Consider the following 17,661-nt stretch of genomic DNA (forward strand, 5'->3'; position numbering starts at 1 on the left):
GCCCCAATCTTGATCAGTGCCAAACACTACACCCTGTGCCTGGGGTTGGCCATCCTTGCACCAGTCAATTCTTACTGCTGTCCAACACGTGCAAATAAATAAATAATTATTTTCGGAGCTGAAAAAAAACTATCACCGAGGGTGTATTGCGATAGCTGTGCCTCACATGTACGTTTTCAGAACAATTGTTTCATCTTTCCTCCACCCACCTTCCTCTTCATCTCCCTCAAGTTTTCGGTCTCATTCTCAAGTTATCTGTATCACTCGCTCACAGGAGGAACACAGAGAGGCAGACCAGCAAAACCTTCTACTCCCGACCAGACCTCAGCCATAAAGGGAAGAGAGAACATGGAAATAGTATTGAAATGACAAAGGCATTAAGGAAGAAAAAACATAAATGGCAATTTCTTGGGGCTACAAGCAATTAATGCTTGTAGTTGAAACCACAGCAGCAATGGGAGTGACAGTTTCTCCTCAGATTTATTTCTGAAAACATGAAAATATTTCTGGTCTCCTCAGGACAACCTTGCAAAGTGAGCTTCATGAATTCCAACCTCAAATTTCTTTTAATCCATTTCATTTCTTTTGTCTTTAATGTTTTAATAGCTTGTCCTCAGTAAAAGAGCATGACACGAATTTGATCTTCAGTAATTGCTACACGCTCTATCGTAGCCTGTGGTATAACAAAGCCCAGGGGCCTGATCCTGTGCCTGAAAGCCCTCTCAGAGTAAGGGAGCAGGAGCCTGTCAACTACAAACGCTCGCCAGAAGCGGCAAAAGTGACCAAACTGCCTGCGATGGGATGGGGCCGAGCTATTTAAAAGACGCAGCGCTTTGATGCAGCTCTTCGCATCCCTCGTCCAGGTCCCCGTGGCTTCCCTTGCGCTGGAGTCCCGGAGGATGCTCTGCGGCATCGCCGCCCGGCCCCGGGAGCTGCTGCGTCAGGAGGGGTGCTCAGGCATCGCGCTTGCCTCTGCCCACGCTCCCGTACCTGGCTCCTGCTTGTTTGGTGGTGCTTCCATCAGGAACAGACTCTTACTCATTCAGATTCTTAGCTGGGGGGTCAAGCAATGCTGCACAAAACACCTTGACAAACATTTTTAGCGCCTACATCCATGGCTGTCTTATAGAGAAAAAGTAGGTCAATAAGACACCTTTGCTCACAGGATTGCTACTTTTATATAAATAGAAGTAAAATTCAGTTATCCGAAGCGTCAATAGACGCTACTGAAAACAACTGTTTGAAATTGATAGAAATAAGAATTTTATATTAAATCAAAGTGAGCATACCCACATAGTAACTATATTAATCTCTCTTCAATATTCCGCAACTTTTAAGCTTGTTATAAGTTCAAATTCTTACAATTTCTGGGGAAAGCATTATTTTAAAAGCTCTTAATTTCCATGAAACAGGTAAAATATTTTATGTATTATTTCATCCTTTGTGCATATATACCAACACACGTTACCCATCCTTCTAAAATTGTTTGCATAATTAGAAATTCAAATTAAGGCCATCGAGTTTTCAGTGGAAAGAGCACAAATAGCAAAATCAAAAGTAAGAAAATCATAATCAAAATGAGAAATCCATAAGCATTTTCTAAATGTGGCGTTTAAAAATAAGCACCAATAAAAGGAAATTTTTCATACTTGTTGCCACCTGCCTGCCTTACTACTTTGCATAGCTAGAAAAGAGCAAACCAGAGGCCATCCTATTTAACTAAACAGTTTTTATTAAAGTAAAAGAAAAGCAAGAATCTATGAAGTAGCAAGTGATCCTATTAGTTCCACCAGACTAAAATCATACAGTCTACGTATGTGGTCCTTTCAGCCACATCTGTTATGAGCTATTTTGATACCAGAAAGTAGAGAATATTTGACTATTTATTTATCAGGCACTGAGTGCAAATTAGGATTTTTCTCCCCAGTAACATGTGTTATAATGGGCAGATTTTTAAAAATGCAGTATTATAAAGCACTTGCATTTTTACAACAGCTAAGGCCAAAGTACTTGTTATATTCAATGATTTCCTCTTTAAGGAATATGTAAAATGTAATAAAAATGCATGGTACAAAATTAAAGGGAACAATCTGATAGTATAATTCAAAGATAATGAGTTAAATATCCAATACCCAGAATTGCTGCCAAACAGATCTGATAAGTGTTAAATGCTTCTGATTTGTATTCATCAATTTTTACCGCATATTGCTAATGTCATATTAGCGTCCCGGTTCTGAAGTTTCCTTTAAATAAACTCTGTCAAGAATTCTTTGCACAAAAATGCTCTATTCTTGAACGCTCTTTCAGCGATAGATTGAAATGCAGATTCCAAAAATAGATCAGTCACTTATTTCAACTCTAGACCTTTGAAAATCCAGATCAATTGCCTTTTGTCATCGTCTTTACATGGAGAGTAAGAAATTTCTGCTTTTCACCATAGAAAAACTTCCAGACCGCTGCGGTAAAGGCAGCAATAGTGATAGTTTGAAACGTCCACGTGCTATTTCGTATCAATACACTTACATTTTGGAATATTCATCCATATTTTAATCTTTATGAGAAAACACAGGTGCCACGCAACAATTTACGGCACACATTAACCAGCTTTAAAGCTTTGAGGTTTTCTGTTAAGCTTATGGGCTTTAGCCAGGCAGGATTCGACGCGGGGCAAACTTTTCCCTTAAAATGAGCGATAGGAGCAAGCAAACGTTTAACACAAAACCCCAGCTCAAATCTTCTGGGCTTCTCCGTCTCTCGGTAATGAAGTCTGGGAAAGAAATCACAGACACCCAAGTGGTTTGGCAACTGTAAGTGACAGAAGCTCAGCTAAATCCTCTGTTTACACTGGGGATTAGCCGGGTAGATTGTGCGCCGCAAACTGAGCTGTCGATGGTCAAGGGAACCTGCTCCCTGTCAGCCCGTGGGGCAGCGGCACAAAGCCCGGTCCTGGTAGGAAGTGACCCATAAACGTATCCCTACGAAGGATTTATACAAAGCCAGTCTGCCTCATAGAAACTCCATATGACCATTAACTGGCCTGCAAGGCCTGCCAGGAGGCCTAATTACAGGTCTACAGAGCCCAATAACAAAAGCTGAAGAGCTTTAGCCTAGGGATGATCTGCTTTATACTGACTTGAGAGAGTCCATATAGAGTGACAAAAAGAAAGAGGTTTAGCTTTAAAATTCTCCCAAGAGACAAAGCATTGTAGCGGAGTCTGGAAGGCCCACATGCAACATACTTCAGATAGGCTTAAACATACCACCCTCTCAAAATTAACATTCAACTATTGCCTGCTTAACATCTGCTCAAACACGGCAAGTTGCTGTGATATTGTTAGAGGATGCTAAAAAGGCTTTCTTGTATCTCCATATTAAGATGGGCAAGTAAATAAAATCGTGCAAATATAGATTTATATATAGCCGAGACCAACAACTTCTACTGAGTGCCAGTTTTTATAAATCAAAAATCAGTTGCCTTAAAAATTGGAGTGCTTCAGTATCTTCACGTATCGCCCTGCTTAATGAGAACAAAGATACTGACACTAATCTACACCAACAAAGAAAAAAAATTCTTTAGCAAAGTGCATAGCAAAGTCGGCATGAACGAAGGACCTGGAGACAAAACTTCTTGACAGCACTATATTACCTGAATATAAAAATGGCCATCTTCCCCTCCTCCCCTCACAAACACAGGTGAATATTTTTTATTTTACCAGCTCTCCCACAACGAGAGACCAGAAGTCACAATTCCCATCCCCAAAGCGCACCACCAAAAAAAAAAAAAATCCAATTAAAAAGAGTCCAGCTTACTATTTGCTATCTTTTGGCTTTCAGAGAAATCAGTTGTTATTTCCTACAGTAATATCTAAGTTAGATTCTAAAAGCTGATTTTCCCAAGATACTAAACATCTACAATTCTGATCAGTTGGCCATTGGACCTACCTCCCCTAAAATCAAGCACCTCTGGTGAGGAAGAAAGCAGCAAAGGGTGAGAGGAACACAATAACGTACAATTAACTTTGTAGAACTATGGCCATGGTACTAGAACAGGACTTGGAAAAGCTGACATACCGAAAGCACTTTCAAAACCTGTCTTCTGTAAATCCGTAACATTATTAGTGTATTTCAATATACCACTTTCTCTTGCTTAAAAAGCCACAGGGATAAAGCCACAGAATTTCCACGTCAATAGGTTGATGCGAAGCAAAAAAAAATTATACACGCAAACATCTTCAGTTTGAGAAGACAACTCTAACATGTAAATACTTCAGTGAAACACCAGCAGAAGAATAGAGCAAAACATGGACTACCTAAGCCTTTTTGTACCCAGATTCTTTGGGAAGTCACACCCCTTATGAAGTGCCTCTTGTCCGCAGCTAACGCCGCTGCCTGCAGTACTTGGCAGGAACGCAGGGTTCACTGCTTTACTAGCCTAAGGCACGTCAACAGAGCGCAAGCGGCTCTTGGACCGACATTTCCTACGCCTGGAGAAAGGTTGGGAATTCCTGCTTTTAAATTTGAACAAAATATCCTCAGACATTCTGCTCTCTGATAAAGCAACAGCCCAAATGCCTTCTCTTAAAAAATATGCATGTATAGTGCACACAAACACATATTTGCTCCTGCGCCCAATTTGAAGAAAGCACCTGAACTTAAACCCTGACATCAAAAGAGTTTTCCCTCAACTCTATACATGTCCCAGGTACTGAGAGGAGTTTCCTGTGGAACAGTTATCAACGATAAAGAATTGCTCCTGAACAAGCTCGGGCGGCATGACTCTTCATCTTCACAGGCAGGCTGGAGGAGCGGCAGGCAGCGGCGGCGGGGCCGTGCTCCCAGCATGGTGCCAGCCGATGGCGGTGAACTGCCACCACTCCTTCTCTGTGCTTAATTAGTCAATATAAGTCATTAAAGCTACATTCTGATACCATTTCCAGCACAGACAAACGCGATAAAAATTACCGTCTCCACTTCAGCAGGGACATGCTGCAAAGTCGTATCGTTACTGACAGGCGATTTCTTTTCTCAACATGAACGTCCAATAGCACGCACATTCACTTTTGTCCCCTTACACAGTCAGGTACTGTTTGCTGTATTTGCATTATGTTTATCCAAAGGCATTTCCAGTACATTAAGAACAAAAAAAATTTGCTAAGTAAGCAAAGTGAATTTTCTCTAGGTGAATTCTTTCGAAGTATAGTAAGATATGGAAATCTTCAGACTGAAATGAGCACATATATTTGAATCCAGACAATATAAGAAAATGGTAGGTTATCGCGGGAGATGGGATATTAAGGATGTGGAAATGCCCCCATAACAGCACGTCGATAGAGAGGAGCACCGAAGGGACCTTCCCAAACGCCTCTCCAGCACTTGTTGGTCCCTTTGCGCGGTTGCAGAAGGTAAGACTGTTTTGTTTGTCCGAACCATAGAGGAGTACAGCGTCATTAACAACCGGTACAATGTAGAGAATACATTTTGAATAAAGCACAGCTTTTTTCCCCACTTAGTGGGATTGAAGCAACTCCTCTAATGCGCACAGCCAGGTATTCTACAAGTTAATTCAAAAGTTTGGGACGGATCCTGTACCGAGCGCTACATACGCAAACAGCAGCTTTGTTCATCATTACTAAAATACAGATGTAAATTGACATAATATTCAATTAAATCATACACCATCATGCTACAACAGCAACAACAATTAACCTGTTGATGGTGAACTCCTTGCAAAGCTGCTCAGTAATGGTCTGACAAAGAGTTGTGGGGTTTTTTTTTAAACTTAAAGGTGAAAAAAGCGCTCATTTTGCAATGAGTAAACACACAGAGAGATATCGAAACAACGTTACTAACATTTCCAACACTCCTCTCACACCAATTTAATAAAAATTCAATTTAATTGATTGAGTACAGGACTGGGGAAGAAGGTGGGGGGCTGATCTCATGAATACCAACACTTAAATACGGGCAGGAAAGAACTTCTTTCTGTATTTTGGACGGTAAGAGAAACAAACAGATTAACTCTCTCGAGTTATTTATGAACAGCTTGCAGCTTCAATCTAAGTTGCAGACTTTAATTCTGAATATTTAAATTTAACAATGTCATAGACCTTTTATATGTTTTTGGAAATTTTTGGGACCCAGGCCGTGATGATATACAACCCTTAGGTATCTTTTATACATTTCCCAGGTGTTAAATTAAAAAATGAGGTGTGATAGATGTGAGTAGTATACACAAACTGTGCTTTTTTAGGTCAGTGCTGTCACATCTGTTTTATAATTATAGGCTTCAAAGATTTATTAAAAGTTATGGAAAACAACGAATGCGTTTGGAGCTATACAGTACAAAAGGCTAGATGCATTTTTGAAAAAAAAAAAAAAAAAGAAAAAAAAATCAGCAATGTGAGAAGATGAGTATTCCTTAAAACAGAAGGTTTCCATAAGGGGAAAAAATAAAAAATGGTGTTTCTTGGAAATTGCTGTTTATAAGTTAAAAACACATATATGAGAGATGAAAGCTTAACTAAAGACAAATAGGTATTTATTACAATACACATGGAATACTGAAAATTTGCCTTTTTGTGTGACAAAATGACAACGTTTTAATGGGAAAATTAAAATAAGATATAGAAATTAATTAGGATTACAAAACCTTAACACAGACTACCACTTCCAAGCATTAAATTGTTATTTTAATAATGTGAAGACAAATGAAAGTACCTAAAGAACGCCCAGTACATTATATCTAAGTATGATTCTTCATTTATAAATTTATTATCATTACGACAATCGTACCACAGTGCAAGGTTCTTGGGTAATGTTTTCACGCACATAGTGTGAGGGCATCAAAACCCATGGCTCTTCTAAAGAACATTTGGAGAGTGGGTGAAGAGAGGACAGAACCCTCTGCATCAAAGCCAGCGAAGAGCGGGCTGTCCTGCCACGCCGTGCCACCACGAGAGCGTGGCAAGGTGACAAGGAGCGAAACGGACCTCGGTCGAAGATACAACACAGGGCAAATCCACGGCAACTTCCGCAGGGAAAAGCTGAGGAGCGCGTGTCAAAGCTGCGTACTGAACGCTACTGCATTAGTAAAAAACAAACCAAAACCAAACCAAACCAAAACCAAACCAAAGAAGAAGAACTCCTGTCCATTTGGGAAGATCTACGTGGCTGAGCTTTAATGGGGACTTAGCTACAACGTTTGCAAAAAAGGCAGGATAAAAGGAATGTTCTTCTCATCTTTGGTACAATAGGACAACAGTTGCCTTAAACTTTTAGACCTGCCATGAAACTACAGGATTTCTCCAATTTTTATGGAAATTAAAGGTTCCAAAATTAAAAATAGTTACCACGATATGCATCTTGCCTTCCTTCTTACTAGGGCTAGACTAAATAGGAATGTTTCCCTTTGTAGAGAACTAGTATGTAGATCAGCCTCTTGATCTGAGCCTTTTGGAAAGCTTGCTACATATTTCTGCTACCACTTCAAAGAAATAAATAGAAATATATATTTTATATTATAAATTTATATAAATTTTATATAAATATATTGTATATAATATGAATAATTGTAAATAAATATAAATATATGTGTTCAGTGCTAAAAAATAAAGAAACAAAACCAAATTTTTGAGACCACAGAATAAAGTCTCAGTAGCAGCAGCAGCAGCAAGAGGACAAACACATGAAGTCTGAGCGCTGATTCTCCAACAGCAAACAAAAATTACTTATTTTTATCTCCTTCGAGGGATTGACTAAGTGCCAATGGTGAGGCACACCAGTTTCCTCTTAAGCAGAAACTGAAGTGAGCTATGGAGAAAGGGACTTAGCATTTGCCAAACTGAAAAGGATAAAATGACTATTATCTTGATAGGTTTCATTTTTCTGATATTACGAAAGTGAAATACATTTTTGAAGAATATAATTCTACTTATAATAGCAACACTTACCAGCCGCCTCAAGAACCAGCTGTAATCTAGCTTTGGCCTGTTCAGCAGGAGTCTGAAAAGAGAGGATTGATATATCTTCATAACCGCACATTCAACACGCGAGGTCACACGTTACCGACTTCGGCACTGCCACCGCCAGCGGTGAGCTCTCAGCCCTGCGAGGGACTCGGTGCTACACGCCAGCCGAAGAAACTTCCAGACTGCAATGAGTGCTATCGTATTCGAGTTAGAAACTATCAGGTAAATCTTCAGAATTGACAGAAAATACAGTCCCAGTTAGGTAGGACTCCGGCACCCTGACCAACCTGAGCACCCACAGCCGCGGCCAGGCTGAAGCCCCCCGCCAGCTCCTTTCTCAGTCCTCCAACAGCAAACCCTCCCCGGCTCCTCGGCAACCCCGTTACACAAAAATACGCGGCTACACAAGCATGCTCAAAATCTGGCTTTAACATGATTAATATGGAGAGTTTTTCACACTACTTCTGCTATCTGTTTTGATTTTTTTCCTCTCCTTAAGGTATTTCTTCACATCTGTTGGGTTGAGGAACATATTGCTGGCTGTGTACCCACTATGCTAATTATTCCAAGTGATGTTTTACTGTGTCCAATGTGCTTGCCGTCCCTCTAATTTTGAAGCTACTCAAACGTTTTCACAGTTAAATTTATACACAAACCACATTTGTCATGGAGTTCAGAAGTTGATTATTTCTGTAAGCATCTGAAAAGTTTGGGAGGTTTCTGCTCTGCACTAAAACCAAAACATGATGGAAATTTTCGGTGTCATTGTTCAGCTTTGAAAACTCTTCTAGGCAGATTTTGCTACTGGAACATTTTTTCAGATAACCAGGCTAAGTTTGCGCCCTTCCAGTTTCACCCCATTAGCCATACAAACATTAATCAAGGTAATCAGGCAAAGCTCTTCGCTATGAATGTCCCAACCGATGACGCTCTGTAGGGCAAAAGAGTTAGCTTTTCTCAAAATCTCTTTCAACCGGAGACAGCTCAGATAGCATTGTGCTCAAACACATATTTTTACAGGAGGATTGATATCATATGACTGCAAAATATAATCTGTATACAATGGCCGCCTTCCACTAATTCGTAAGACGACCACTTTCTGCTTTTTAGGGGCTTATTTCTTTTTACTTATTCATTAATCCTTTGTTTTACATTATGTCTACACCTATTAAGAGAGGCTAACTGATGGCAAAGAACAATTCAATTTCTACTACAGGAATTTACAGACTGCTCCTTTCATTAGCATGCAATACAAAAGACGTTACATTAATCCGCAGACTGAAAAAGGAAATTTAAATGAAGATCCAGATTTCAGTTGTATAGAGGTCTAATATTTTTATTTTAGAATTTTGCTGTTTGCACAAACCCCAAATTATCGGGCAAAATTTATTATTAGAACTACTATACCAATGCTACCACTAGTGCTGACCACTAATCTTGGTGGCAGCAAGAAAAATCTTGAAATTTATTGTAGAAATATCTTCAAATTTCTTCCTCTTGCAATGAACTAATTATTACAATATGTTTTGGCATATTAAATATGTCACTAGAGAAAAGAAAGGAGAGGAAGAAAAGGATCTGCTTTCCTTCCAGAACAAACTTGCCCAACTTACTAAGTTTCAGAAAAGCCGTACTTCGGTTTGCGGTTTTTCCATTCCTATGACAACTTTAGATAGAAAAGAAAAAAATCACCAGGGTTACTGTAGTATGGCAAAAAACTGTAGTGCAATTTAGCAGAGAAGGAAAAGCGTTTGGTGGAAAAACACTACCTGCGCTCCCATCTTCACATGAACAGTCCAAGCGTTTGTGCAACCCCAGCCATCAGTTGGGTTCTTGCGTCCGGCTATGCTTACAGTACATTCAGTCCGTTCCCTATATTCGTTTTGTCCATTCTGTAACAAAGCATTTGACTAACTTAACTGATCCACCACCCCCAGCACGAAGGGCACGGCCCCGACTGGGCCACAGCGCATCCCCACAGCCCGAGCGGTTTGCACGAGCATCCTCCCAGACCCCGAGGCCAAGGGCAGGATTAAACACTTGGATGTAGTGACTCTGCTGAGACGTTTCCAGCCTCCTCTGGGCTTCAGGAAGTTCTGCCCACGCCGCGTAGCATGTAAGGTGAAAGCCAAGGGGGTGGCAGGGCGTGTGGGCACAGGGGCACCTTCCCCCAGCTGTCTCTGCATCCTCCTCAGGGAGGCTGAGGGTGACAATCCAGCCAGCTTCCCAGTGTCATGTTTTATATGCGTGCTCTGACCTCTGGTTTAATGGAGGGGAGTAGTCCGGCGGCAAGGAGAGATGCTGTTAACCTGCATGGAGCTGAGGCGTCTCAGCGTCCTGAAGATAAGGGCTTGCCAGTGCTCACCCACACACCGAGGGGCAGGGCACTGGTGGGCTGGTCTCTGCCCGACCTGGAGCCCGCAGTGCAGAGGGTCTCCCAGGCCACACGGGGTGCCCCACCTCTGCACGCGGTGTAGGAGGGCAATGCTCGCCTGAGTGCCTGGCCACGGCAGCTGGGCCGTAGAATTTTTTTTCCAAGGGCTGACAGCACTGAGGGAGCTGGAAACACCGGTTCTGTAGGCATGAGTACGCTTTTCCTGGCTTAGCTCGTTCTGCACAAATCCAGGGCCTGTGTGAGGCTCACGTGTAAACCACGTGGGCAGGGGCTCAGGCACTGGTGTAAACCCTGAGTCTTGGGCAAACTCATTACGAGGTTTGATCCCCAGATCCTCACGGCAGCCTGGGGCACTTTTTGGAGGGTGGAGCGCAGTGCAGAGCAGAATGACTCCCATCTCCCTGAGACCAATGCTGTGTCTCTTGCTGGCTGGTTGTTCAGCCTGGAGAAAAGGAGGCTGAGGGGAGACCTCCTCGCTCTCTACAGCTGCCTGACAGGAGGGTGTAGAGAGGTGGGGTCGGTCTCTTCTCCCAGGTAATAAGTGATAGGACGAGAGGAAATGGCCTCAGGTTGCGCCAGGGGAGGTTTAGACTGGATATCAGGGAAAATTTCTTCACTGAAAGGGTTGTCCAGCACTGGAGCAGGCTGCCCAGGGAAGGGGTTGAGTCCCCATCCCTGGGGGTATTTAAAAGCCGTTTGGATGAGGTGCTCGGGGACATGGTGTAGTGGTGGGCTTGGCAGTGTTAGGTTTACGGTTGGACTTGATGATCTTGAAGGTCTTTTCCAACCTATATGATTCTATGATCATAGATATAGAATATGATATCTCCTATGGGCTGCCCGACACAGGCAGCAGCACGAGCCGATGCATTTCTAAAGCAGACGCCTTCTGTAAGACTCAAGTGTGCCTCAAACGCTATGGGACTGGTTGTGTTAAGAGATATAATGTTCTATTCTTACAGCAGTTATCCAGTTAGATATTTAACAAAATGTCCTGGTTTCAGCTGAGATAGAGTTAATTTTCTTTATAGTGGCTGGTATGGGGCTGTGTTTTGGATTTGTGCTGAAAACAGCGTTGATAACACAGAGATGTTTTAGTTGTTGCTGCACCGGTCAAGGACTTTTCAGCTCCCCGTGCTCTGCCAGGGGCAGAAGAAGCTGGGAGGGGGCACAGCCGGGACAGCTGACCCCAACTGCCCAAAGGGACATTCCACACCATACGCCGTCATGCTCAGCACAAAGCTGGGGAAGAAGAAGGAAGGGGGGACGTTGGGAGTGATGGCATTTGTCTTCCCAAGTAACAATTATGCGTGATGGAGCCCTGCTTTCCTGGAGATGGCTGAACTCCTGCCTGCCCACGGGAAGGGGTGAATGAATTCCTTGCTTTGCTTGTGTGCGCGGCTTTTGCTTTCCCTATTAAACTGTCTTTATCTCAACCCACGAGTTTTCTCACTTTTACCCTTCCCATTCTCTCCCCCATCCCACTGGGGGGGGAGTGAGCGAGCGGCTGGGGGGGCTGAGCTGCCAGCTGGGGTTAAACCACAACACAAAAATACCTGGATCTCTCAAATACAAGCATCTCTTCTTTCTGGCCATGGAATAGTCTGTTTACTACAGACTAGAGAAAGAGATGTTTCACTGATAGTTATTACCATATTCAGAGCCCACAGTGGCAACATCTAGTACCACCACACCAACGATAATTCCCAGAAAGAGCAAATATTAAACCAGGGTTGCGACGGAGAAGAAGGGAAAGCAGTGAGCAGCGATACAAGTGACACCTCCCAGCACTAAACACGAAGCTCCATCGATACTGCCACAACTACTCCCCCTGCTCTGAAACGCTCCACACAGCTCAAAATGCCTTCGCCACCATGTAGGCATGACCGTAGCCTGTCAGTATAAGGTAGGCTAGACTAAAATTCTTCTTTTATTCACCAATATCCCCTTGGAAACTGCACGGGCAGTTGCTTTGCGGGTGTCTACCCCTTTGCCCTGACCGCAGCCGTAGAACTAACTGATACCCAGTTGCTTCATGGACATTGGTATACCCACAGGAGAACTCGGTATAGATGCTTTTCTATTATCAATCAATATGCCCTAAACAATAAATGGATGAAGGGTTCCTAACTAAAGGTTACTAGCTCGGCTCCAGAAAGCATTTGTCCAACACTCTGAGAAACCGGACAAAGATTAATTCATCTGAAAATCACAATTAGATACCAAACAAGCCGAGAGCAATGTGTGAGAAAGAGCGACTACTGGAGGGTAGTATTGATTTAGGAGACCATTACATGACAAAATTCAGAAAAGCCCTCAGGAAACTTAAAAATGGTGAAATGATTGGTGCAGGAAACATCATCAGAGCGATGTCTACCACAGGTTGCAAAATAAACCCTCACACTTTCCTTAAGGTCTTAAGCATAACACAGAAGGCAAAGAATTCAAAACAGTGCAAAAAAAGAAAAAGTACCAAGTATTTATGGTACCAACTGATGAAGGTGACAACTAACTGTAAAAGCAAGAAAGGAATTCCCTAGCAGGCGTATCGTAGAACAACACGAGGCGTGTCAAGCATCCCTAACGATGAATTTTACATTATGTCAAAAAGTGGCTGGTAATACACTGGAATTATGCTTTAGAAAACTATGGTATTCTACAGGATACCATAAACCAGAAATATCCATGTGATTAATAATTGTTATTAATCTCTCATGCAAAAATTTGATTGTATGTATTCAATTTTTAACGCAAGCTTTTTTAGGAAGAAGATGTGGCACATCCTTCTTAACTTGTATTTCTTTGCAGTGTGTCTACTGCATCACATCACTACTGCTTTCATAAATAGTATGTTTTTATTAAAACTGCACTAAAAGTGTCTCATAACTTCAAATTTGGTGCTTATTGTGTAAAAAAAAAAATGCAAACACGAGTTGCTTGCCACTAGTAGCTACAGGGAGCAAGTGATGTGCTTGATGGACCGCTTCAGACATGCCATCAGTGTAATGTTTTCCCTTCAAAATACTCAATTGCAAAGGGGATTCAGCTTTTAAATTTTACCAAAATAATTAATAGCTTTGAAAATTCAGCAGCTAGGTCTTATTTTTAAAAATCTTCCTGCTACTTGCAATGCATGAAAAAAATTGTGACTAAGCAAACAATATTGAAGTGAAAATAAACTTGAGAAAATTGAGGGGAAATTTTGAGAACAATTAAACTTAAAAAGAGAGTCCAAACTTCCATTTGAACTAACGACTGTGAATATTGTTCAGTAGTGACTGTGGCTCTTGTCAGTACTGGAAAACATTCCATTGTCCCAAGATTCAAGCAGTTAATGATGCTGAAGTATTTTGAGTTGCAATGCTCTCTTACCTAATGTTTATGAATATGGAAGTTTCATATGGAATGTCACTGATATTTATTGTTTCTGCTACAACTGGACATGTTCAATTCCTCCTATTTATCACTAATGACATTGGTGGCGTATAATTTAACTTTATCAGAGACTTTTCTCTCTGATAACATCTCTATAAAAGCCTAACAAACCTCAGTGTGATAGTGATCAGTTTTCGTGGTGTGGTTTTTTTGGTTGGGTTTTTTTTTGTTGGTTTTTTTTTTTTTTTTTTTTTTTACACAAACGTTTTATCTTTGCATTTGATGAAGACAAAAATAGCAGTCCTTAAGCCCTCTACAGCTCTGCTAACAGAGATGAGTGACAGCCCCTAAGTGCCGTGCTTCCCACAGCAAACATGATCGACATTCCTTAGCTGTCTTAGATACATGTGCTGCCTGAAATTATAATTCAATATTCTACTTGCACAGAGGATGTAGGATATCAAATTTGTTTAACAGAAATAGTCAAGTTCGTAATTTAAAAAGATTTTCCACTTACTGATAAAACGAGAATTTCCTACAGGCATTATATTATATTAGAAAACTGTGAAGCTCTCGATCTCCTAACTTTGTAAGCTAGTTTATAGCAGTTGAAATGTCTGAATGTGACTTCTCCCCCTACCCCTGAAAACCAGGTTTGTGTCCAGGTTCCTCCCTGAAGACAACTCACGGCCTCATGGCCAAATGCCGTAACAGCAGCGGCAATACAGTGTGTTCCTGCTCGTATTTTGGGGATGACATTAGCACAACCACGCATTGCAATAGAAAATCGAGTATGAATTGTAGTTGTGTCAAATACCGATTTCCTTAGCAAGATGTCGTTTCCCCAGGTTCAAATTGCTCTTGATGCAAATGTATACAGTAAAATTCCAGTTTAAAAAACAAAACCAAAACAATACCCAAAGGACTCCGCAAATAAACACTAATTAAGTAATATGATTTTGAAAGCTCAAATCCATCTTCCCGTTTTAACTCCAGCCTATCATCCGTTTCCTGGGGACATTTATCTAGCCTTTCCCAATGCCTGACAAGCTCAAAAAAAAAAAAGGTTAAGAAAAAGTGTAGCAAGAAGAAAGAAAGAACAAAACATAAGTTTCCTAGTTGTCTGAAGAGACGGCTATCCAAAACTACTGGGAATACTTCCAAAGTGGGTCAGAAAACTAAAGTAAATGTAGTTTGCAATGAATTCCAGAAAAAGAAAAGTTGGCAAGGCTGAGAATAAAAGAGAAATTCCCCACCACCATGACGTGCAACCACGTGCACGTCGTGCAACCACGACTCTCCTAGAGGCTTTATCAAGTGATTCTGTTTGTACATTCTTCTCAGGCTTGCTTTTCACTCAAAACCAGAGGAATTGTACAGAAAAAAAAAATTGAAGCTAATCAAATTTCCTGCAATTCAGCAGTCTTCTTACCTACAAATCTTTAACTGTTTCAGACTCTAGATTGCAGGTGGTAGGCGTATGGACGGTGGGAAAGACAGGAGGCAGCAGCCACGGTGGGCTGGCAGAGCGACGGAGAGCTGCCCGGGGGAGGACTTTGGGTGGGCTGTCTGGGGCTCGGTGGCCTGACATTATAGAAGCAGGCTGGGGTCCAGCGGAGCAAAGCGTAAGACAACGTTGCGGTTAGCTGGGATGAAGGGGAGAATTGTTTTGCAGGGATAAAGACAGCGGCCCTGCTCTTAAATGGATGGGGGTCCTACAGGTAAAGGAGAGGCTCTGTTGAGAGCAAAAGGAAAAGCCATCGTGTTAAAATACTGTCTAAATGGGGTCTTCACTGACAAAACCACCACGTCTCATCAACCACGTCTATTCAATCTCCTCAAATACAATTACACAGGAGCTTGGAAAGACAGGCTGATGTTTTCGTTGAAGTGCCAAAAGCTTTTAATTAAAAAGTCCTGCATAAGAAAAGAAAAGAAGTAATCAAGGCACAAAATAACCAAAGACCACTTCTCATAGGTATTAGCAATTTCTACTTATTCTGTATTAAAATGCAGACTGGTTTTACAGCTTCAGTAGGGATCTGGGAAAGACGTTGAATGATGGCATTCCGTCACATTCACAGGTAAATACAGTATTTAGGGGTAGAGGAGACTGACAGGCTTAACCAGATCAAGTGATAATAGCAGCACGGAACAGGATAAGATGTAATGCTGATAAATACAGAGCAGGGCACACTGGGGAGAACTTCTCATTTACCTTACTGCGCTCTCCAAGACCAACATCAATTCAGGAAAAAACAGTCTAGCATCATTGTGGACAGCTAAAAGGAGACCTCGATGTATAGCAGTAATGAGAAAAGACAAGGAAGAAACGACAAAAATTAGAGAAAGGGGACAGATACAGAATATATTAAAATGAAATTATGTAAGTCAGTGGCCTGCCTTCACCCGGAATATTATACATCCCAATTCTAGTAAATCTATCTCAACAGGAAAAGAGCAACAAAGATCCCTAACCCCAGCTACCTTTTAGATGGAGTTTGATAAAATTATGGCAAAGATTATGTGACATGTTTGTTTAGCAAAGGAACGGTTGGATTCCTTTTCAGTCATTTATTCCTCATTTGGAGATTAAAAAAAAAAGAAGGAAAATAATTACCAAAGAAACTGAAAATAAAGAACTTATGCCTATTAGAAATACCTCACAGGAGCATACAATATATTAAAAAAACCCAAAAAAACCCCACCCCCACAAACAAACAAAAAAACCAACACACAACAAAACAAACCCCAAACCACAGGAGACTGAGAACTTGTAATCATTGTCATCTTCTTACAGGGGCCAGAGCCAACAGAATGAATTTGAGGGTGGCAAATTCAAAATTGACAGAAGAACATTTTTTTCACACAAAAAAAATCCCAGAGAAGAATTCATAATATGAAATACTATCATAGAAACGTAATAAGCGTATCCAGCATTATTTGAATTAAACCCCTACATTTTAAGATGTAAATCAGCTTAAATGATTGGATGTTAAAATGATATTTAGGTCTAATTCGGTGTTTCTTCTCTGATACAATCAACCAGCGATACACTCAGATATAGGCTATGGTAGGACCATATATAGCTGACCTAATACAGATCTACCTGTTCCAAAAAACCTGAACGTTTGAGAAACTGTGCAAATTTATAAATTGGGAAAATGTACCCAGTAAGAGCGGGTACGGATTCTGTTCACCTTACAAACAAGTAAGATTTTTCCCAGCTTGCTTCCTGCCCAGCACTATCTTTCCGTTATATACAATGGAGAAAGGGGAATTTGTTTTTACCACTATCCAGCTGATACACTAGCTGCATGAAAGTGTTCAGCAGCTAAAAATGAAACACACAAAAATTATATTATATTGACATAGCAGTTTTACACTACTACTACTACTACGGAGGATGAAATTGGGGAAACAAAAGGGAAAAAAATACCTGAGGAATTGTCAGGTTGTTTAGAGTCTCCAAGAAGCACAGTAGACAACTATAGATACTAATAAACAGAAATATTTTTTAATTGCAAAATCCCTGGTATTTTCTTACGTTAGATAAATAGCCTGAACAGGAACAGAAAACATTTTAAGCTCAAGGAACAGTTCATACTCCCTTTTCTAAGAATTTTATACTTTTTATGGACCTCCCATCAACACATACTAGCTATGGTTTAATGCCAATTACTACAACGTTCCATTACAGCATTAAAATAAAATGGAGCATAACAAAAATTCTCATCTGAAATGTTGAAATGACCTATACAATTATCAAAGCACAATACACATGAATTATAAGTGGAGAAAAATCACGTAAAGCATGGAATAATAGCGATATCTGTCCATCAAACACACAGATGCTTTTGGCACTTCCATACAAAAAAAGCAGCCAGCATCAGCAACATACTAACTAGGAAAGGGCAATCATTA

At 41.0% G+C, this 17,661-nt stretch overlaps 1 protein-coding gene across 1 annotated transcript in view; it reads right to left on the bottom strand.

Moving 5' to 3' along the window:
* Positions 1 to 17,661, bottom strand: part of RSRC1 (arginine and serine rich coiled-coil 1) — a 180,430-nt gene that overhangs the window by 73,496 nt on the left and 89,273 nt on the right. Inside the window, exon 7 of the mRNA XM_072868510.1 lies at positions 7,950 to 8,001. Coding sequence (XP_072724611.1) covers positions 7,950 to 8,001 — 52 coding nt within the window. The remainder of the gene's footprint in view (positions 1 to 7,949; positions 8,002 to 17,661) is intronic.

The sequence above is a fragment of the Ciconia boyciana genome, chromosome 7 (genome assembly GCF_034638445.1).
Source record: "Ciconia boyciana chromosome 7, ASM3463844v1, whole genome shotgun sequence".
Taxonomy (NCBI): domain Eukaryota; kingdom Metazoa; phylum Chordata; class Aves; order Ciconiiformes; family Ciconiidae; genus Ciconia; species Ciconia boyciana.